The sequence below is a fragment of the Phocoena sinus genome, chromosome 6, assembly GCF_008692025.1.
Source record: "Phocoena sinus isolate mPhoSin1 chromosome 6, mPhoSin1.pri, whole genome shotgun sequence".
Taxonomy (NCBI): domain Eukaryota; kingdom Metazoa; phylum Chordata; class Mammalia; order Artiodactyla; family Phocoenidae; genus Phocoena; species Phocoena sinus.
In genome coordinates, this window is record NC_045768.1 from 65,465,717 (window position 1) to 65,486,029 (window position 20,313).

The 20,313-nt window shown below is 37.9% G+C and overlaps 1 protein-coding gene across 1 annotated transcript in view; it reads left to right on the top strand.

Annotated features, from left to right (window-relative positions):
* Positions 1-20,313, top strand: part of CCDC171 (coiled-coil domain containing 171) — a 362,781-nt gene that overhangs the window by 55,700 nt on the left and 286,768 nt on the right. The window contains exon 7 of the mRNA XM_032636251.1: positions 12,526-12,672. Coding sequence (XP_032492142.1) covers positions 12,526-12,672 — 147 coding nt within the window. The remainder of the gene's footprint in view (positions 1-12,525; positions 12,673-20,313) is intronic.

Genomic DNA, 20,313 nt, shown 5'->3' on the forward strand with positions numbered 1-20,313 from the left:
ATCTACATATTTTATGCATTCTTGACGTACATTTTTCTTATTTTTTTGATATTTCTAGGCTATGCAGTTTGTCTGCGAGTTTTTTCAACTTGTCACAAATCTCCAAAAAATTATCGAATGTGTTTATTGAAAAAAAATCTACGTATAAATGGACCCATGCAGTTCAAACACATACCCATGTTGTTCAGGGGTCAACTGTGTATATAATATATATATATATATATATATATATATATACGTACACATCTGTATACTTTTATACTATATTTTATTTATTTATCCATTGATGGACATTAAGGTTATTTCCATGTCTTGGCTGTTGTATTGAGGTTGTTGATTTTCAAGGCTACCAGGAATTGGGGGAAGGGAGTGTGGAATTAGGGCGAGTTTAGATGCTACAAAGCTTGCTATTCTTACTGAGATTCAGTTGATTTTCTTGAATAAATGCTTCTTAGATTATTGCAAGCCTTTGGTTAATTTTCAGTTATGAAAAATTTGATTTTGACAGTTTTTGCCAGTGTTCTTGTTACTTTAATGGAGGAAAGAATTATTGGTCGTCCTTACTCTGCCTTTCTGGAACTTACTTATGTTCTCTGAAGATATTCTGAAGTTTTCTTCTCTTTGTATATACTCCTCTCAGGGAATGTTTTTGCTCTCCCCATCTGATTTAGATTCCATCTTTCATGTTGGGGAATTTTTTCAAGTACCGTGTTTTCTTATGTTTAAGAGTGAGGGACTGAAAAACTTATTAGAAGTTTTTGAGTGTTGGGTTAGCTCTTTCAACCATGATCTTTGCTCTAGGGTTATCTGGTGGATATTTGAAAGAGATAGATAAAATCCTACCTTCCCCAAATAACTTAAGAAGATGTAGGAAGTAGAAAACTTGATTGAGTCATTGTCAAAATTCCAGGCTCATACTGCTTCACCAATGAACAGAAAGAAACATTCAAGGAGCAAATAATTTCAGTCTTACATAAACTCTGCCAGAGAATGAAAAGAAAACTTGATAACATACCAAACTAATAATCTTGATACGAAACTGACAAGGATACAAGGAAAGATAATTATAGCCAATCTCACTCATGAATATAGGTGCAAAAATATTATACAGATTTTTAGCCAACTGAATGTAGCAAAATGGAAAAAAGATATAATCTAAAAAGCCTTTATACAAGAAATGCCAACTAAATCTAACCTTAGAAAACCAATCAAGGTAATTTTAATTAATGTAATCTGTTAACTTTATTATGTAATATAAGTTTCTTGGGTATGTGAATAGAATTCCTAAAAACTACACTACACTGAGGAAAACAGTTTTTTTTAGTAAAAACTATGTAGGTGTGTTTATATCCATATGTAATAATGTATAGTAATTATCATATAATATTAGTGACTACTTGACCTCTGCATTAAAACTGTGATTTTTAGGTCAGAGTTTCATCTACATCTTGAAAGACTTATTTGAAAGCTGTTTGTTAAGTAATATTTAATATAAGTCAAGTATCACAAAGTAAAAGCCCTAACTGATCGGCCATTCATTTTCCAGTTCTTTTTTATAGGATTAAATTCAAACTCACATGAAACAATGGGCATACATTAGTGTAGTATTTGGAATGATTGTTTTCTTTCTATACTATTTATCAATAGAATGGGAATCAAAAGTCATCTTTTCTTATAAATAAATCTTGTGAGACTTCCTGAATACTTAAATTTCTTTTACTTGATTTAATAAATATTGTTTCAAATAATTGCCATCAACTAGGAGATAAATATTTTTGGTTATAGACTTTGTTTTTATTTCAAATTATTTGTGTTACTTTGTGATTGGCCTTGTAAATTGCTATTTATTCATTTTAATGTGTACACAGTAGTCTAAGTGAATGGTTGAAAGTTGGAGATTATGTATTTGTAAATCAAGAAGGCATGTATTTTAACAGTGGATTTGAATTAATACTATTGATTGCTTGAAGGAGGTCCTATCATATAGAATAATAGTGGTATCTTATACTTGTGTAGTGCTTAATGGTCTTAAACGTGCTTTCATATATGAAGGTACTCTTATGATGTAATCAGATTACATAAGGCTGTTCATCATACCATTTGCTTCTGAATCCAGAGTGTTATGAAAGAAACGGTGAGTGCTGTCTGTTGGTTGTAGGCAATGTTGGCACACTCGTGCTATGCTACGTAGCTTTTTTCTTATCTGTGATAGTTTAAAGATTGAAAACATGTAAGTTGATGAACTTCTATTAAGGAGTTTCCATTACCTGCAGAAAATAATTCTTAAGAGTTCATGTGTACTTGGCTATAGAGTAGTAATTATAAATGAGGGGATGTGGAGAGAAGGAATTAAAGTAAATTTTGTTCTTCATCCTTTGACTGTGGACTATACTGCTGGTTACTTTCCAGACTAGAATCTTTTATAGAGAATTATAGTTGGTGCTTGCAACTTTCTCACTCAGATTCTGATGACACCTTTTGAGTGGCTAGGAATACCTGGATGCATGTATAAATATATGTTTGTATGTTCCTGAGTAAGATTATGCTGGTGAGGGGAAGGTGGGAAAAAGGGCTTTGTCAAAGACCTTAAGTAGGAAAGATGAATCTAGATTAGTTACTGTGGAAAATATCTTTGATATGTGTGTTAACTTTATATTTGAACTTCCATAAAATTCAACTCTGATTTCTGAGTTTAGTTGGAAAAGAAGATCGAGAGATTTAAGTAGAACTACCTGATGTCATTTTTCTTTCAGTAGTACAGCAAAGATTTATAAACTTGAACACTGAAGAGAAAATGAAATACAGCCATCTAGTGGCTGCAACTTAAAAAGCTCTAAGCATAGTTAAAGTACCCTGAGCTCACATAAAAATCTCTCAAGAGCCATTATTAGGCATTCAAGCTAATCATTCCTTATCACACAAAGGAGCAATACACATTTGTATTACTAAACATTTTAGTCAAATTTTAATAAGAAGGGAAAACCTAATATATGTCAGTTGAACTATAACATTATGTAAATACCCTCAGAGGTCATTTGAACTAGGGTAAAATTATAGTAAGCTATCTACATTTTCAGTTGTAATATGTATTAATCAGATTTTTTCAACATCTTTATTGGAGTATAATTGCTTTACAGTGTTGTGTTAGTTTCTGCTGTATAACAAAGTGAATCAGCTATATGTATACATATATCCCCATATCCCCTCCCTCTAGCATCTCCCTCCCACCTTCCCTATCCCACCCTTCTAGGGGGTCACCAAGCACCTAGCTGATCTCTCTGTGCTATGCAGCTGCTTCCCACTAGCTATTTTACATTTGGTAGTGTATATATGTCCATGCCACTCTCTCACTTCGTCCCAGCTTACCCATGCCCCTCCCCGTGTCCTCAAGTCCATTCTGTACGTCTGCATCTTTATTTCTGACCTGCCCCTAGGTTTATCAGAACCGTATTTTTTTTTCTTAGATTCCATATATATCTGTCAGCATACAGTATTTGTTTTTCTCTTTCTGACATACTTCACTCTGTTTGACGGACTCTAGGTCCATCCAACTCACTACAAATAACTCCATTTCATTTCTTTTTATGGCTGAGTAATATTCCATTGTGTATATGTGCCACATCTTTTTGTTTTTTTTTTTGCAGTACGCGGGCCTCTCACTGCTGTGGCCTCTCCCGTCGTGGAGCACAGGCTCTGGACGCGCAGGCCCAGAGGCCATGGCTCACGGGCCCAGCCACTCTGCGGCATGTGGGATCTTCCCGGACTGGGGCACAAACCGTGTCCCCTGCATCAGCAGGTGGACTCTCAACCACTGTGCCACCAGGGAAGCCCCACATCTTCTTTATCCATTCATCTGTCGATGGGCACTTAGGTTACTTCCATGTCCTGGCTACTGTAAATAGAGCTGCAATGAACACTGGGGTGCATGACTCTTTTTGAATTATGGTTTTCTCAGGGTATATGCCCAATAGTGGGATTGCTGGGTCCTATGGCAGTTCTATTTTGAGTTTTTTAAGAAACCTCCATACTGTTCTCCTTAGTGGCTGTATCAATTTACATTCCCACCAACAGTGCAAGAGGGTTCTATTTTCTCCACACCTTCTCCAGCATTTATTGTTCGTAGATTTTCTGATGATGGCTCTTCTGACCGGTGTGAGGTGATACCTCATTGTAGTTTTGATTTGCATTTCTCTAGTGATTAGTGATGTTGAGCATCCTTTCATGTGTTTGTTGGCAACCTGTATATCTTGTTTGGAGAAATGTCTATTTAGGTCTTCTGCCCATTTTTTGATTAGGTTGTTCGTTTTTTTTTTTTTAACATCTTTATTGGAGTATAATTGCTTTACAATGGTGTGTTAATTTCTGCTTTATAACAAAGTGAATCAGCTATACATATACATATATCCCCATATCTCCTCCCTGTTGTGTCTGCCTCCCACCCTCCCTATCCCACCCCTCTAGGTGGTCACAAATCACCGAGCTGATCTCCCTGTGCTATGCGGCTGCTTCCCACTAGCTATCTATTTTACATTCGGCGGTGTATATATGTCCATGCCAGTCTCTCACTTTGTCTCAGCTTCCCCTTCCCCGTGTCCTCAAGTCCATTCTCTAGTAGGTTGGTGTCTTTTTTTTTTTTTTAACATCTTTATTGGGGTATAATTGCTTTACAATGGTGTGTTAGTTTCTGCTTAATAGCAAAGTGAATCAGTTATACATATACATATGTTCCCATATCTCTTCCCTCCTGTGTCTCCCTCCCTCCCACCCTCCCTATCCCACCCCTCCAGGCGGTCACAAAGCACCGAGCTGATATCCCTGTGCCATGCGGCTGCTTCCCACTACCTATCTACCTTATGTTTGGTAGTGTATATATGTCCATGCCTCTCTCTTGCTTTGTCACAGCTCACCCTTCCCCCTCCCCATATCCTTAAGTCTGTTCTCCAGTAGGTCTGTGTCTTTATTCCTGTCTTACCCCTAGGCTCTTCATGACATTTTTTTTTCTTAAATTCCATATATATATGTTAGCATACGGTATTTGTCTTTTTCTTTCTGACTTACTTCACTCTGTATGACAGACTCTAGGTCTATACACCTCATTACAAATAGCTCAATTTCGTTTCTTTTTATGGCTGAGTCATATTCCATTGTATATATGTGCCACATCTTTTTTATCCATTCATCCGATGATGGGCACTTAGGTTGATTCCATCTCCTGGCTATTGTAAATAGAGCTGCAATGAACATTTTGGTACATGACTCTTTTTGAATCATGGTTTTCTCAGGATATATGCCCAGTAGTGGGATTGCTGGGTCATATGGTAGTTCTATTTGTAGTTTTTAAAGGAACTTCCATACTGTTCTCCATAGTGGCTGTACCAATTCACATTCCCACACGCAGTGCAAGAGTGTTCCCTTTTCTCCACACCCTCTCCAGCATTTATTGTTTCTAGATTTTTTGATGATGGCCATTCTGACTGGTGTGAGATGATATCTCTTTGTAGTTTTGATTTGCATTTCTCTAATGATTAATGATGTTGAGCATTCTTTCATGTGTTTGTTGGCAATCTGTATATCTTCTTTGGAGAAATGTCTGTTTAGGTCTTCTGCCCATTTTTGGATTGGGTTATTTGTTTTTTTGTTATTGAAAAGCATGAGCTGCTTGTAAATTTTGGAGATTAATCCTTTGTCAGTTGTTTCATTTGCAAATATTTTCTCCCATTCTGAGGGTTGTCTTTTGGTCTTGTTTATGGTTTCCTTTGCTGTGCAAAAGCTTTTAAGTTTCATTTAGTCCCATTTGTTTCTTTTTGTATTTATTTCCATTTCTCTAGGAGGTGGGTCAAAAAGGATCTTGCTGTGATTTATGTCATAGAGTGTTCTGCCTATGTTTTCCTCTAAGGGTTTTATAATGTCTGGCCTTACATTTAGGTCTTTAATCCATTTTGAGTTTATTTTTGTGTATGGTGTTAGGGAGTGTTCTAATTTCATTCTTTCACATGTAGCTGTCCAGTTTTCCCAGCACCACTTATTGAAGAGGCTGTCTTTTCTCCATTGTATACTTTTGCCTCCTTTATCCAAATTAAGGTGACCATATGTGCATGGGTTTATCTCTGGGCATTCTATCCTGTTCCATTGGTCTATATTTCTGTTATTGTGCCATTACCATACTGTCTTGATTACTGTAGCTTTGTAGTATAGTCTGAAGTCAGGGAGCCTGATTCCTCCAGTTCTGTTCTTCCTTCTCAGGATTTCTTTGGCTATTTGGGGTCTTTTGTGTTTCCATACAAATTGTGAAATTTTTTATTCTAGTTCTGTGAAAAATGCCATTGGTAGTTTGGTACAGATTGCACTGAATCTGTAGATTGCTTTGGGTAGTATAGTCATTTTCACAATGTGGATTCTTCCAATCCAGGAACATGGTATATCTCTCCATCTGTTGGTATCATCTTTAATTTCTTTTATCAGTGTCTTATAGTTTTCTACATATAGGTTTTTTGTCTCCTTAGGTAGGTTTAGTCCTAGGTATTTTATTCTTTTTGTTGCAATCGTCAATGGGAGTGTTTCTTTAATTTCTCTTTCAGATTTTTCATCATTAATTTACAGGAATGCAAGAGATTTCTGTGCCTTAATTCTGTATCCCGCTACTCTACCAAATTTGCTGGTTAGCTCTAGTAATTTTCTGGTAGCATCTTTAGGATTCTGTATGTATAGTATTATACCATCTGCAAACAGTGACAGTTTTACTTCTTCTTTTCCGATTTGGCTTCCTGTTATTTCTTTTTCTTCTCTGATTGCTGTGGCTTAAACTTGCAAAACTATGTTGAATAAGAGTGGTGAGAGTGGGCAACCTTGTCTTATTCCTGATCTTAGAGTAAATGCTTTCAGTTTTTCACCATTGAGGACGATGTTGGCTGTGGGTTTGTCATATATGGCCTTTATTATGTTGAGGTAGGTTCCCTCTATGCCTACTTTCTGGAGAGTTTTTATCATAAATAGGTGTTGAATTTTGTCAAAAGCTTTTTCTGCATCTATTGAGATCATCATATGGTTTTTCTCCTTCAGTTTGTTAATATGGTGTATCACATTGAATGATTTGCATATATTGAAGAATCCTTGCATTCCTGGGATAAACCCCACTTGATCATGGTGTATGATCCTTTTAATATGCTGTTGGATTCTGTTTCCTGGTATTTTGCTCAGGATTTTTGCATCTATGTTCATCAGTGTTACTGGCCTGTAGTTTTCTCTTTTTGTGACATCTTTGCCTGGTTTTGGTATCAGGATGCTGGTGGCTTTGTAGATGAGTTTGGGAGTGCTCCTCCCTCTGCTATATTTTGGAAGAGTTTGAGAAGGATGGGTGTTAGCTCTTCTCTCAATGTTTGATAGAATTCACCTGTGAAGCCATCTGGTCCTGGACTCTTGTTTGTTGGAAGATTTTTAATCACAGTTTCAATTTCAGTACTTGTGATTGGTCTGTTTATATTTTCCATTTCTTCCTGGTTCAATCTCGGAAGGTTGTGCCTTTCTAAGAATTTGTGCATTTCTTCCAGGTTGTCCATTTTATTGGCATAGAGTTGCTTGTAGTAATCTCTCATGATCCTTTGTATTTCTGCAGTGTCAGTTGTTACTTCTCCTTCTTCATTTCTAATCCTGTTCATTTGAGTGTTCTCCCTTTTTTTCTTGATGAGTCTGGCTAATGGTTTATCAGTTTTGTTTATCTTCTCAACGAACCAATGATCTTCGCTATTGTTTTCTTCATTTCTTTTTCATTTATTTCTGATCTTTATGATTTCTTTCCTTCTGCTAACTTTGGGGTTTTTTGTTCTTCTTTCTCTAATATCTTTAGGTGTAAGGTTAGGTTGTTTATTTGAGGTTTTTCTTGTTGCTTGATGTAGGATTGTATTGCTATAAACTTCCTTCTTAATACTGCTTTTGCTGCATCCCATAGGCTTTTGGTCATCATGTTTTCATTTCATTTGTGTCTAGGTATTTTTTGATTTCCTCTTTGATTTCTTCAGTAATCTCTTGGTTTTTTAGGAGCATAGTTTTTATCCTCCATATGTTTGAATTTTTTAGTTTTTTTTTCCCGTAATTGATATTTAGTCTCATAGCTTTGTGATCAGAAAAGATACTTGATACGATTTCAGTTTTCTCAAATTTACCAAGGCTTGAGTTGTCACCCAGGTTATGTTCTATCCTGGAGAATGTTCCATGAGCACTTGAGAAAAATGTGTGTTCTGTTGTTTTGGATGGAATGTTCTATAAATATCAGTTAAGTCCATCTTGTGTAATGTGTCATTTAAAGCTTGTGTTTCCTTATTTATTTTCATTTCACATGATCTGTCCATTGGTGAAAGTGGGGTGTTAAAGTCCCCTGCTATTCTTATGTTACTGTCTATTTCCCCTTTTATGGCTGTTAGCATTTGCCTTATGTATTGAGGTGCTCCTATGTTGGGGGCATAAATGTTTACAATTGTTATATCTTTTTCTCAGATTGATTCCTTGATCATTATGTAGTGTCCTTCTTTGTCTCTTATAATAGTTCTTTATTTTAAAGTCTATTTTGTCTGATAAGAGAACTGCTACTCCAGCTTTTTTTTTAAATGTATGTATGTATTTATTTATTTTTGGCTGTGTTGGGTCTTTGTTTCTGTGCGAGGGCTTTCTCCAGCTGAGGCTAGTGGGGGCCACTCTTCATCGCAGTGCGCGGGCCTCTCACTGTTGCGGCCTCTCCCGTTGCGGAGCACAGGCTCCAGACGCGCAGGCTCAGTAGTTGTGTCTCACGGGCCTAGTTGCTCCGCGGCATGTGGGATCTTCCCAGACCGGGGCTCGAACCCAAGTCCCCTGCATTGGCAGGCAGATTCCCAACCACTGAGCCACCAGGGAAGCCCCTCCAGCTTTCTTTTGATTTCCATTTTCGTGGAATATCTTTTTCCATCCCCTCACTTTCAGTCTGTATGTGTCCCTAGGTCTGAAGTGGGTCTCTGGTAGACAGCATATATACAGGTCTTGTTTTTGTATCCATCCAGCCAGTCTGTGTCTTTTGGTTGGAGCAGTTAATCCATTTTCATTTAAGGTAATTATTGATATATATGTTCCTATTACCATTTTCTTAATTGTTTTGGGTTTGTTTTTGTAGGTCTTTTCCTTCTCTTGTGTTTCCTGCCTGGAGAAGTTCCTTTTGCATTTGTTTTGAAGCTGGTTTGGTGGTGCTGAATTCTCTTAACTTTTACCTGTCAGTAAAGGTTTTAATTTCTCCATCAAATCTGAATGAGATCTTTGCTGGGTAGAGTAATCTTGGTTGTAGGTTTTTCCCTTTCATCACTTTAAATATGTCCTGCCACTCCCTTCTGACTTGCAGAGTTTCTGCTGAAAGATCAGCTGTTAACCTTTTGGGGATACCGTTGTATGTTACTTGTTGCTTTTCCTTTGCTGCTTTTAATATTTTTTCTATGTATTTAATTTTTGATAGTTTGATTAATATGTGTCTTGGCGTGTTTCTCCTTGGATTTATGTTGTATGGGAGTCTCTGTGCTTCCTGGACCTGATTGACTATTTCCTTTCCCATGTAAGGGAAGTTTTCAAGTATAATCTCTTCAAATATTTTCTCAGTCCCTTTCTTTTTCTCTTCTTCCTCTGGGATTCCTATAATTCGAATGTTGGTAAGTTTAATGTTGTCTCAGAGCTCTCTGAGACTGTCATCAATTCTTTTCATTTTTTTCCTTTATTCTGCTCTGTGGTAGTTATTTCCATCATTTTATCTTCCAGGTCACTTATCTGTTCTTCTGCCTCAGTTATTCTGCTACTGCTTCCTTCTAGAGAATTTTAATTTATTGTGTTATTTATCTTTGTTTGTTTGCTCTTTAGTTCTTCTAGGTCCTTGTTAAATGTTTCTTCTGTTTTCTCCCATCTATTTCCAAGATTTTGTATCATCTTTACTATCATTACTCTGAATTCTGTTTCAGGTAGACTGCCTATTTCCTCTTCATTTGTTTGGTCTGGTGTTTTTTTACCTTGCTTCTTCATCTGCTGCATATTTCTCTGTTTTCTTATTTTGTTTACTTGCTCTGTTTGGGGTCTCCTTTTTGCAGGCTGCTGGCTCGTAGTTCTCTTGTTTTTGGTGTCTGTCCCCAGTGGATGAGGTTGGTTGAGTTGCTTGTGTAGGTTTCCTGGTGGAGGGGACTGGTGCCTGTGTTCTGGTGGTTGGGGCTGGATCTTTTCTTTCTGGTGGGCAGGGCCGCATCTGGTGGTGTGTTTTGGGGTGTCTGTGACCTTATTATGATTTTAGGCAGCCTCTCTGCTAATGGGTGGGGTTGTGTTCCTGTCTTGCTAGTTGTTTGGCATGGGGCATCCAGCACTGGAGCTTGCTTGCTGTTGGGTGGAGCTGTGTCTTAGTGTTGAGACTGAGATCTCTGGGAGAGCTGTAATCAATTTATATTACGTGGGGCTGGGAGGTCTGTGGTGGTCCAGTGTCCTGAACTCGGCTCTCCCACCTCGGAGGCTCAGGCCTGACACTGGGCTGGAGCACCATGACTCTGTCAGCCACACGGCTCAGAAGAGAAGGGAGAAAAAAAGAAAGAAAAAAAAATATTAACATAAAAAGAAAAATAATAAAAAAAGAAGATAGTAACCAAACCAATAAACAAATCCACCAATGATAACAAGTGCTAAAAACTAAACTAAGATAAACATGAAAATCAGTGACAAATCAGTTGCAGACAGCAAACGCCAAGTCTACAGTTGCTCTCAAAATCCGCTGCCTCAATTTTGGGACGATTTGTCTATTTAGGTGTTCCGTAGATTCAGGGTACATCAAGTTGATTGTGGAGATTTAATCAGCTGCTCCTGAGGCTGCATGGAGAAACTTCCTTTTCTCTTCTTTGTCTGCACAGCTTCTGGGGTTCTGCTTTGGCCCCACCTCTGCGTGTAGGTCTCTGTCAGTCATCTTTCCCCACCCAGACAGGAGGGGGTTTAAGCAGCAGCTGATTAGGGGGCTCTGGCTCACTCAAGCCATGGGGAGGGAGGGGACAGTAGTCAGAATTGGAATGTGGGGCAAGCCTGTGGTGGCAGAAGCCAGTGTGACATTGCAACAGCCTGAGGTGTGCTGTGTGTTCTCCCGGGGAAGTTGTCCCTGGATCACGGGACCCTGGCAGTGGCGGTCTGCATAGCCTCCATGGGTGGGTTGTGTGTGTGTGGATAGTGACCTGTGCTTGCATACAGCATTCTTCATGGCTGCGTTAGTGTTTCATGCCCGTCTCTGGGGTCCGAGCTGATAGCCATGGCTCACGCCTGTCTCTGGAGCTTGTTTAGGCGGTGTTCTGCCTCCTGTGGGCAAATGGGGATGAATCCCCTCTCCTTGCACACCCCGAAACAAGGGTCTCTTGCCTCTTCGGCAGGTCCTCCTCCTGGCTAGCTGTGGTGCACTAGCACCCTCAAGCTGTCTTCATGCAGCCAACCCCAGTCCTATTCCTGGGATCTGACCTCCGAAGCCCAAGCCTCAGCTCCCAGCCCCCACCCGCCCGACGGGTGAGCCAATAAGCCTCTCAGGCTGGTGAGTGCTGGTCGGCCCTGATCCTCTGTCAGGGAATCTCTCTGCTTTGCCCTCTGCACCCCTGTTGCTGTGCTTTCCTCCATGGCTCCAAAGTTCCCCCCACACCCCGCCGTCTCCACCAGTGAAGGGGCTTCCTAGTGTGTGGAAACTTTTCCTCCTTCTCAGCTCCCTCCCAGAGGTGCAGGTCCTGTCCCTATTCTTTTGTCTCTGTTTTTTCTTTTTTTCTTTTGCCCTACCCAGGTACATGGGGAGTTTCTTGCCTTTTGGGAGGTCTGAGGTCTTCTGCCAGCATTCAGTAGGTGTTCTTTAGGAGCTGTTCCATATGTAGATTTTTTTTTCCTTTTTATTAATTTATTTATTTATTTTTGGCTGCACTGGGTCTTCATTGTACGCATGGGCTTTCTCTAGTTGCAGTGAGCGGGGGCCACTCCTCGTTGCTTTGTGCAGGCTTCTTATTGTGGTGGCTTCTCTTGTTGCAGAGAACGGTCTCTAGGTGCACGGGTTTCAGTAGTTGTGGCATGCAGGCTAACTAGTAGTGGCACGTGAGCTCTAGAGCACAGGCTCAGTAGTTGTGGCGCACGGGCATAGTTGCTTCACAGCATGTGGGATCTTCTTGGACCCAGGCTCGAACCCATGTCCCCTGCATTGGCAGGTGGATTCCCAACCACTGCACCATTAGGGAAGCCCTAGATGTATTTTTGATTTATTTGTGGGAAGGAAGGTGGTCTTCACGTCTTACTCCTCCGCCATCTTGAAGGTCCTTCCCTTATTTAGATTTTTTAAGTTGTAAAACTCCAGTAGCACTTTTTAAACACATGTATATTCTGAAACATCGCTAGAGAATATCTTGGCCTCTCTTGCTTAACCTATTATTATGGTTGAAGTACAGGTTTAGTTGCTTACTGTATTTTATAGAATAAATTTTAGTCATTGTTGGCTTATAAACTTTATTGATGCAAAAATGAACTATTTTCTAGGAGCAAGATAATGCTTTACAAAATATGCACGAGAAAGTAGAAAAATTAGAAGCCGAACACATGGAGTGCTCTGACCTTTTACGTCGACAGACAAGTGAATTCGAATTTAGCACTCAACGAGAGGAACGTCTTAGAAAAGAGTTTGAGGTATATTTTCTCATTCTTTTATAGCACATATATGATGGCTAGTTAGTAATTTAAGGACAAAGTTTTACTCTGTAATAAAATATAATTTTTTGACATTTATATATATTGAATATTGGCTTCCTTGAAAACTTTTGTATTTGAGTAAATTATATCTTGCTCTGAATTAAAAAAAACTATTCATTTTTAATAATTAATTGTCCTGGAATATTTGGAAAGTTTGAAGGTAATTGTTTATATTACAAGTTTGAGGAAGCAACACAAGAAAAGATATCAAATTCTAATTTTGTAGTTTGAATGCTGTGTACTAGCTACATAGTTTTGTGGAGTGCTTTTCAGGTTAGACTTTATTTATTTTTTTATAAATTTATTTTTATTTATATTACTTATTTTTGGCTATGTTGGGTCTTCATTGCTGCATGCGGGCTTTCTCTAGTTGTGGCGAGTGGGTGCTACTCTTCGTTGAATTGCACGGGCTTCTCATTGTGGTGGCTTCTCTTGTTGTGGAGTATAGGCTCTGGGCACGTGAGCTTCAGTAGTTGTGGCATGCGGGCTCAGTAGTTGTGGCTTGCGAGCTCTAGAGTGCAGGCTCAGTAGTTGTTGTGCATGGGCTTAGTTGCTCTGCAGCAAGTGGGATCTTCCTGGACCAGGGCTTGAACCTGTGTCCCCTGCATTGGCAGGAAGATTCTTAACCACTGTGCCATGAGGGAAGTCCCCAGGTTAGACTTTAGATGGGAAAGGAGCATTAGTTTACAAATGAAAAAATATGATTTTTGTGAGTAAATGATACTGATAACCACTTTAATCTTGAGAGATAGCTAATTTATTTGTTAATTTTTAAAAAAAATTTTCTTTTGCTTTGTGGGAAATTAAGTATTTCAATAGATAAAGAAGTTTGTTTTAAACATAATTTATAATTCTTATAAAGTAAATAAACATTTATAAAGAGTATTTAATGATAAAATGCTGGAGTACTCTCATTAAACTCACTTCTGTCAGTTAACACTGTGCTGAGAATTTTAGCCAAAAAAATATATAAAAACAAGAACAGTGATAAAAAATTATAATTTTTGGAAAGAAGGGGGGTATGATTCTGATTATTTTCAGATGGTATGCTAATAACCCTAAATGGTCAAGAAAATCATCTTTGAAATTATTGACACTAATAAGAACATTCAATAAGGAGGTCAAGAAGAAAATAATATATAGCAATTATGTTTACACTCTAATATACCAGTAATAATCAGAGAATAAGATACTAAAAAAGTTTTTGTCACCATAGTGACAAAAACAGGAATACAGTTAACAACAAATACATTAAAAATTACGAAATTTAACTGAGAGTCTTAAAAGAAAATGATGAGACATTTTGGGAACCCTTAACAGTGTAAAGTTATGAATCCTCCCTAGATTATATTATGGGTTAAAGCAGTTCCAATCAAAGATTGAGTGGAATTATCTTGGGAAGACAGATTCTAAAGTTCATCCACATGAGGATCTATAAAACATTTTGGTAAGAGTAATGAGTGGTCACTTACTATACCAGAAGTTAGTACAGATTATAAAACTTCAGTAATATATCAATTGTGTTTTTTTGGTTGTATGCAACAGAAACCGACTTTGGTTAACATAAATAGGGAATTCAGTGGAAGAATATGGGAATCATATCCACAGAATCACAAGGAATGTTGGGGAATCAGCTTAGAAATCATATGAGTCCCAGAGCATCTCCAGAGTTCTTGGTAGCAGAAATGATGGATGAAGCTGAGGTGAATTGGTACCGATAGTTTTTATTCTTTTTGTAACTTTGGTCAGGATTCTAATCTGGAAAGAACATTTGATTGAAAGAGGTAATTTACCCCAAGTAAATTCCTCTAATTATGCTAAAATTAAAGTCCCCCAAATAAATTCTTATATAGAAATAAGGGTGCTGGTAAAAAAAGAAGGGGAAAGATTGTTGAGTGGCCAAAAAGTACAATACCTCTAAGACCAGACTTTCAATGTCAGAATTGAAAGGTCAGTAGTAGACTTGTAGAGTATATCATTTTAACTCAGTAAGGATAGGAAAAATTATTCAGTGAATCATGTTGAAATGATTGGTTAACTATTTGGGACAAAATAAAATTAGATTCCTATCTTACATTATATTCAAAAATAAATTCCAGTTGGATTAAAAAGAGTGAAATATTAAAAACAATGATAAAATAAGAAGAAAATGTAGTTTAATTTTTTCTGCTCTCTGAGTCATTATGACTTACTACTAATCATAAAAACCAAGGAACAAAATATTTAGGAATGGATTTATAGCTTTGACTAGGAGAGATTAAAGTCATATGTAAGTAAAATCCCCACTTCGAATAAAAAGACAACCAAATGAGAAAAATATTTACAGCAAAGGGTAAATATATTTCTGTCTCTCTAAATCCCCTACTATTTGATAAGAGAAAGGAGAAGGTGTTTATGAAAAAATCTACCAAGTAAATCAAAGAAGATATGAAAGAATAATTTCAGATGGATAACAAACATAGGAAAAATGCTCCACCTCACCATAATGTAAGAAAGACAGTAACACTCAAAATAATAAGATTAAAGAAAATGATAATACCCAGCACTGGTGACGGTGGTGTTAAAAATTCTTGTACCATGATGGTGGGTGTGTAAATTTTTAAAACCTTGAAGAAATTCTGTTTGGCTGCTTTATAGGGTCTGTTCTCAGAAAATTATCATGTTCTTCTGGGACTCTCTCCTGTTCCATCTCCTCATTGCTTTCTAGGCATATGGCATAGCTGTCACCTGGGGACTTTTTCATTATCCTCTGTTGCATCTTCAGTTTCTTAGGTCTCTTGCCTTCTTCACTTCGTTGGAGTACATAGACTAGTAGCTTCTAAAGAAAGGGTGTATGGGAGCTAAGTTTTATTTGATCTTGCATATCTGAACATGATTTTTTTAATCAATAAAGTATTAAAGTATATAGAATTTGGCTGAATATAGAATTTTAGGATGGAATTCTTTCTTTCAGAATTTAAAGGCCTTGCCTCCCTTGTTCCCAGTCTCTTCTGTCGCTGTTGAGAGGCCTGATGTTATTCTTGTTTGTGTTCCCTTGTGGTGACCCTTTTCTCACTCTTCCTCTCTGAAAGTTTTCCTGTTTCTCTATTTTTTTTTTTTTTCCTGCGGTACGCGGGCGTCTCACTGTTGTGGCCTCTCCTGTTGCGGAGCACAGGCTCTGGACGTGCAGGCTCAGCAGCCATGGCTCATGGGCCTAGCTGCTCCGCGGCATGTGGGATCTTCCCGGACCGGGGCACGAACCCGTGTCCCCTGCATCGGCAGGCGGACTCTCAACCACTGCACCACCAGGGAAGCCCTCTTTTGTTTTTCAAGACTTTTTTTCTTCCAGTTAGTGAGATATAATCGACATACAGCGCTGTATAAGCTTAAGGTATAGAGCATAATTATTGATTTACATACATCATGCAGTGATTATGAAAATAAGTTTGGTGAACATCTATCATCTCATATAGATAAAAAATAAAAGAAACAGAAAAGAACAGTTTTTTCTTATGATGAGAACTCTTAGGAATAACTCTTAGCAACTTTCATATATAACATACAGCAGTATAATTATGTATATAACATGTTATACATTACATCCGTAGTACTTATTTATCTTTTTTTTTTTTTTAAGCTTATTTATCTTATAACTGGAAGTTTGTACCTTTCACTGCCTTCATCCAGTTACCCCTCCCCTCACCCCTCTGCCCCTGGTAACCATAAATCTGATCTCTTTTTCTATGAGGTTGATTGTTTTTGAAGTATAATTGACCTACAACACTATGTGAATTCCTATTATACAACATAGTGATTTGATATTTCTGTACATTTCAAAATGATCACCGGAAGTCTGGTTATGATTTGTCAACACACAAAAAATATTACCTAGTTACTGGCTATATTCCCTACCCTATACATTTCATACCTGTGACTCATTTATTTTGCAGCTGAGAGTTTGTACCTCTTAATCTCCTTCACCTGTATCTTTCTTCCCTCCCATGCCCTACCCTCTGACAATCACCTGTTTGTTCTCTGTAGCTGTTTTTGTTTTGTCATGTTTGTTAATTTGTTTTGCATTTTTAGATTCCACATGTAAGTGAAATCATATAGTATTTGTCTTTCTCTGTCTGACTTATTTCACTTAGGTTAATACCCTCTAGGTCCATCCATGTTGTTGCAAATATCAAGATTTCATTCTTTTTATCGATGAGTAATATTGTATTTTATATATATATATAAAATATATATATGATATATATATATGTCACATCTTTATCTATTCATCTGTTGGTGGGCACCTAGTTTGCTACCATAGCTTTGCTGTTGTGAATAATGCTGCAGTGAACATACGGGTGCATATATCTTTTTTTTTGCGGTATGCGGTCCTCTCACTGCTGTGGCCTCTGCCGTTGCGGAGCACACTGCGCCACCAGGGAAGCCCCATATATCTTTTCTAAGTAGTGTTTTTGTTTTCTTTGGATAAATACCAAAAAGTGGGATTGCTGGATCATATGGTAGTTTTATTTTTTTATTTTTCTATTTTTAATTTTTTGAGGACTCTCCATACTATTTTCCATAGTGGTTGTACCAGTTTACATTCTCACCCATTGTGTATGAGGGTTCCCTTTTCTTTTTTTTCACTTTTTTTAAATAGAAAACTTTAAATATTAAAAAAGGTAGACAGCATAGTACAGTAATGGTACCCATCACCAGCTTCAAAAAATTTTCATTTAGGGCTTCCCTGGTGGCGCAGTGGTTGAGAGTCCGCCTGCCGATGCAGGGGACACGGGTTCGTGCCCCGGTCCGGGAGGATCCCACATGCCGCAGAGCGGCTGGGCCCGTGAGCCATGGCCGCTGAGCCTGCGTGTCCAGAGCCTGTGCCCCGCAATGGGAGAGGCCACAACAGTGACAGGCCTGCGTACCAAAAAAAAAAAGAGTTATTCATTTGTGGGTTATCTTGAATCATTCATACCCCTATTCACTTTCCTTCTTCCCATATTATATTGAAACAAATCCCAGGCATCGTATCATTTTAACCATAAATATTTCATTGTGATTTCTAAAAATTAAGGGGCCTTTTGTTTAGAACCACGTTATCAATATCAAACTTAAATTAACAGTAATTACTTAATATAATCAAATATCCAGATATTATTTAAATATCATATTGCTACATATATGGCATAAAAATGTATGTATGATTACAGTTTGTTTGAATCAGAATCCCTAGTAGGTCTACACATTATAATTGGTTGATATGTCTCTTAAGTCTCTCAGTCTATAGGTTCTCCATCTATAGCTTTCTTTTTCCCTTGTATTTGTGAAGACACCAAGCTATTTCTGCTGTAGAGTTCCCACTAACTATAAAATTTCAGAACATCAAAGATAAACAATGATTCTTAGTATAGACTTTTTTTGTGTTCAATGTGCAGGGCATTTGGTGGCCATTTTAGTTAGGAGACTCATGATCTTTATTTTGTCTAATTCTCTTGTGTTATTTCTTCATAATTTCCTGCTCAGGGTTTTTTTATTCTCTCTTTCTTGGGTTTTTAATTGTTCAGTTGGTAGGCCAACTGGTTGATGTTTTGCTTTTCTTACCTTTTGTTGTCTTTCTCTTTGTATTTTTGTTGTTGTTGGTTCGTGAGAGATTTACTTGACTTTTCTAATCTTCTAATTGAATATTTTATGTTTTCCTTTTAGTTTCTGAGGGCTCTTGTTCTCTGTACCATTTTTATAGCATCCTGATCCTATATTATGACTACTGTATTCATTTGTTTGTTCAGAAAACCTCGAGAGTGTCAGGCACACTTTTGGGTGTTTGAGGCATAGCAGTGAACAAAACAAAGCCTCTTCCCTCTTGAAATTGACACTCTTGTCAGGGAGAATCACACATGAAATGAACTAGAATTTGATAAGCCCTATGGAGAGGAATAAAGGAGACGAGGGGAGTAATAAATGGTGGGGTGGAATGGTTACCTTCTTGTGTTAGTGGTCAAGGAAGCCTGACTTGATAAGATGGCATTTGAGCAGAGACCTGAAGGAAGAAAGGGATTGAGCCATGTGGCTATCAGGAAGAGATTCTAGGTAGAAGGAATAGAAAGTGTAAAGGCCATGAGATGCGAGTGTGCTTGGAAAGTTTGAGGAATAGCAAGTAGGCCATTGTGATTGAAATGGATTGAGCAAGAGAGAGACTAGTAGGGTGTAGAGAATGGTAGGCAGATGTTATAGAGTCTTGAAGGTCTTTTGGAGTTCATTGTAAGAACTTTGGCTTTCTTTCTGAGATGGAAAGCCATTGAAAGGTTTTAAGCAGAGGAGTGACATGTCCCCTCTAATTTGTTTTAAAAGCATCATTCTGTTTACTCCTTGAAAGACAGATTGTAAGAGGCCATTTAGGAAACTATTAAAGTAATTACATGAGAGATTATGGTGCTTTAGACCAAAGTAGTGGTAGAGGAGGTAGTCAGATTTGTATGTGTTTTGGAAGATAGAACCAGTAGGATTTGCAGATTTATTAGACATGGCTTGTGAGAGAAAAAGAAAGGGAGTAAAAGATAATGCCAAAGATTTTGGCTTGAGCCTTTGGGGGAATGGCACTGTCATTTACTCAACATGGCCAAGAATGCAAGTGGAGTAAATTCGGGAGAGATGCGGAGTTTGGTTTCAGAGATGTTAAATTTGACATGCCCGTTAGACATCCATGTGGAGATGTTGAGTAGGCAGTTGAATGTAAGTATTGGCCTTAGGGAAACCTTACTGTAGAGTGATGAGATGTGCCAAATATTTCATTGGAAAGTGGTGAAACGTTACAATCCATAGGACTTTTCTCTTTGTTTCTACAAAGAGTGACCTGCTAGTTTCCTCTTTGGTGGTTATTAAATGGAAGAAAGAAATGGAGGAAAAATCTGTTTCATACTATTCAGTATACAGAATTTCCCCTGGCTTCAGTCTTGTACACCAACCCCCCTACCCCTGCTCTGCCCACCCCATGTATCTCTATGTCCAACCTTGGCTTCAGAGTGACATTTTCCAGATAATAAACCTCCAGTTTGTGAGTTTGTGTAGTGGTTGGTGGGGGGTAGTTGTAGGCTAATTAGGGTGGAGGTGGATGCCTGCAGGTTAAACTCTTCATACTGATGATTTAAAAAAAACCCAAACTTTACTGAGATATAATTTGCATGCTACAAATTCACCCATTTATAGGGTACAATTCAGTGGTTTTTAGTATATTCACAGAGTTGTACAGCTATCACTACAGTCGATTGGAGCATGTTTTCATCACCTCAGTAAGAAACCCCACACCCATTAGCTATCACTCTCCTCTTTCCCCATTCCTCTCATCCCTAAAAAAACATTAATTTACTTCTGCTTCTATATATTTGCCTGTTCTGAACATTTCATATTAGTGGAATCATGCAATATGTGGTCTTTGATGATTTTTTTTTCACATAACAGGATGTTTTAAGGATTCATCCATGTTGTATCATGTATCAGCACTTCATTCCTCTTTATTACTAAATAATCTCCCATTGTATTATAGACCACATTTTGTATATCCATTAATCAGTTGATAGACATTTATGCTGTTTTCACTTTTTG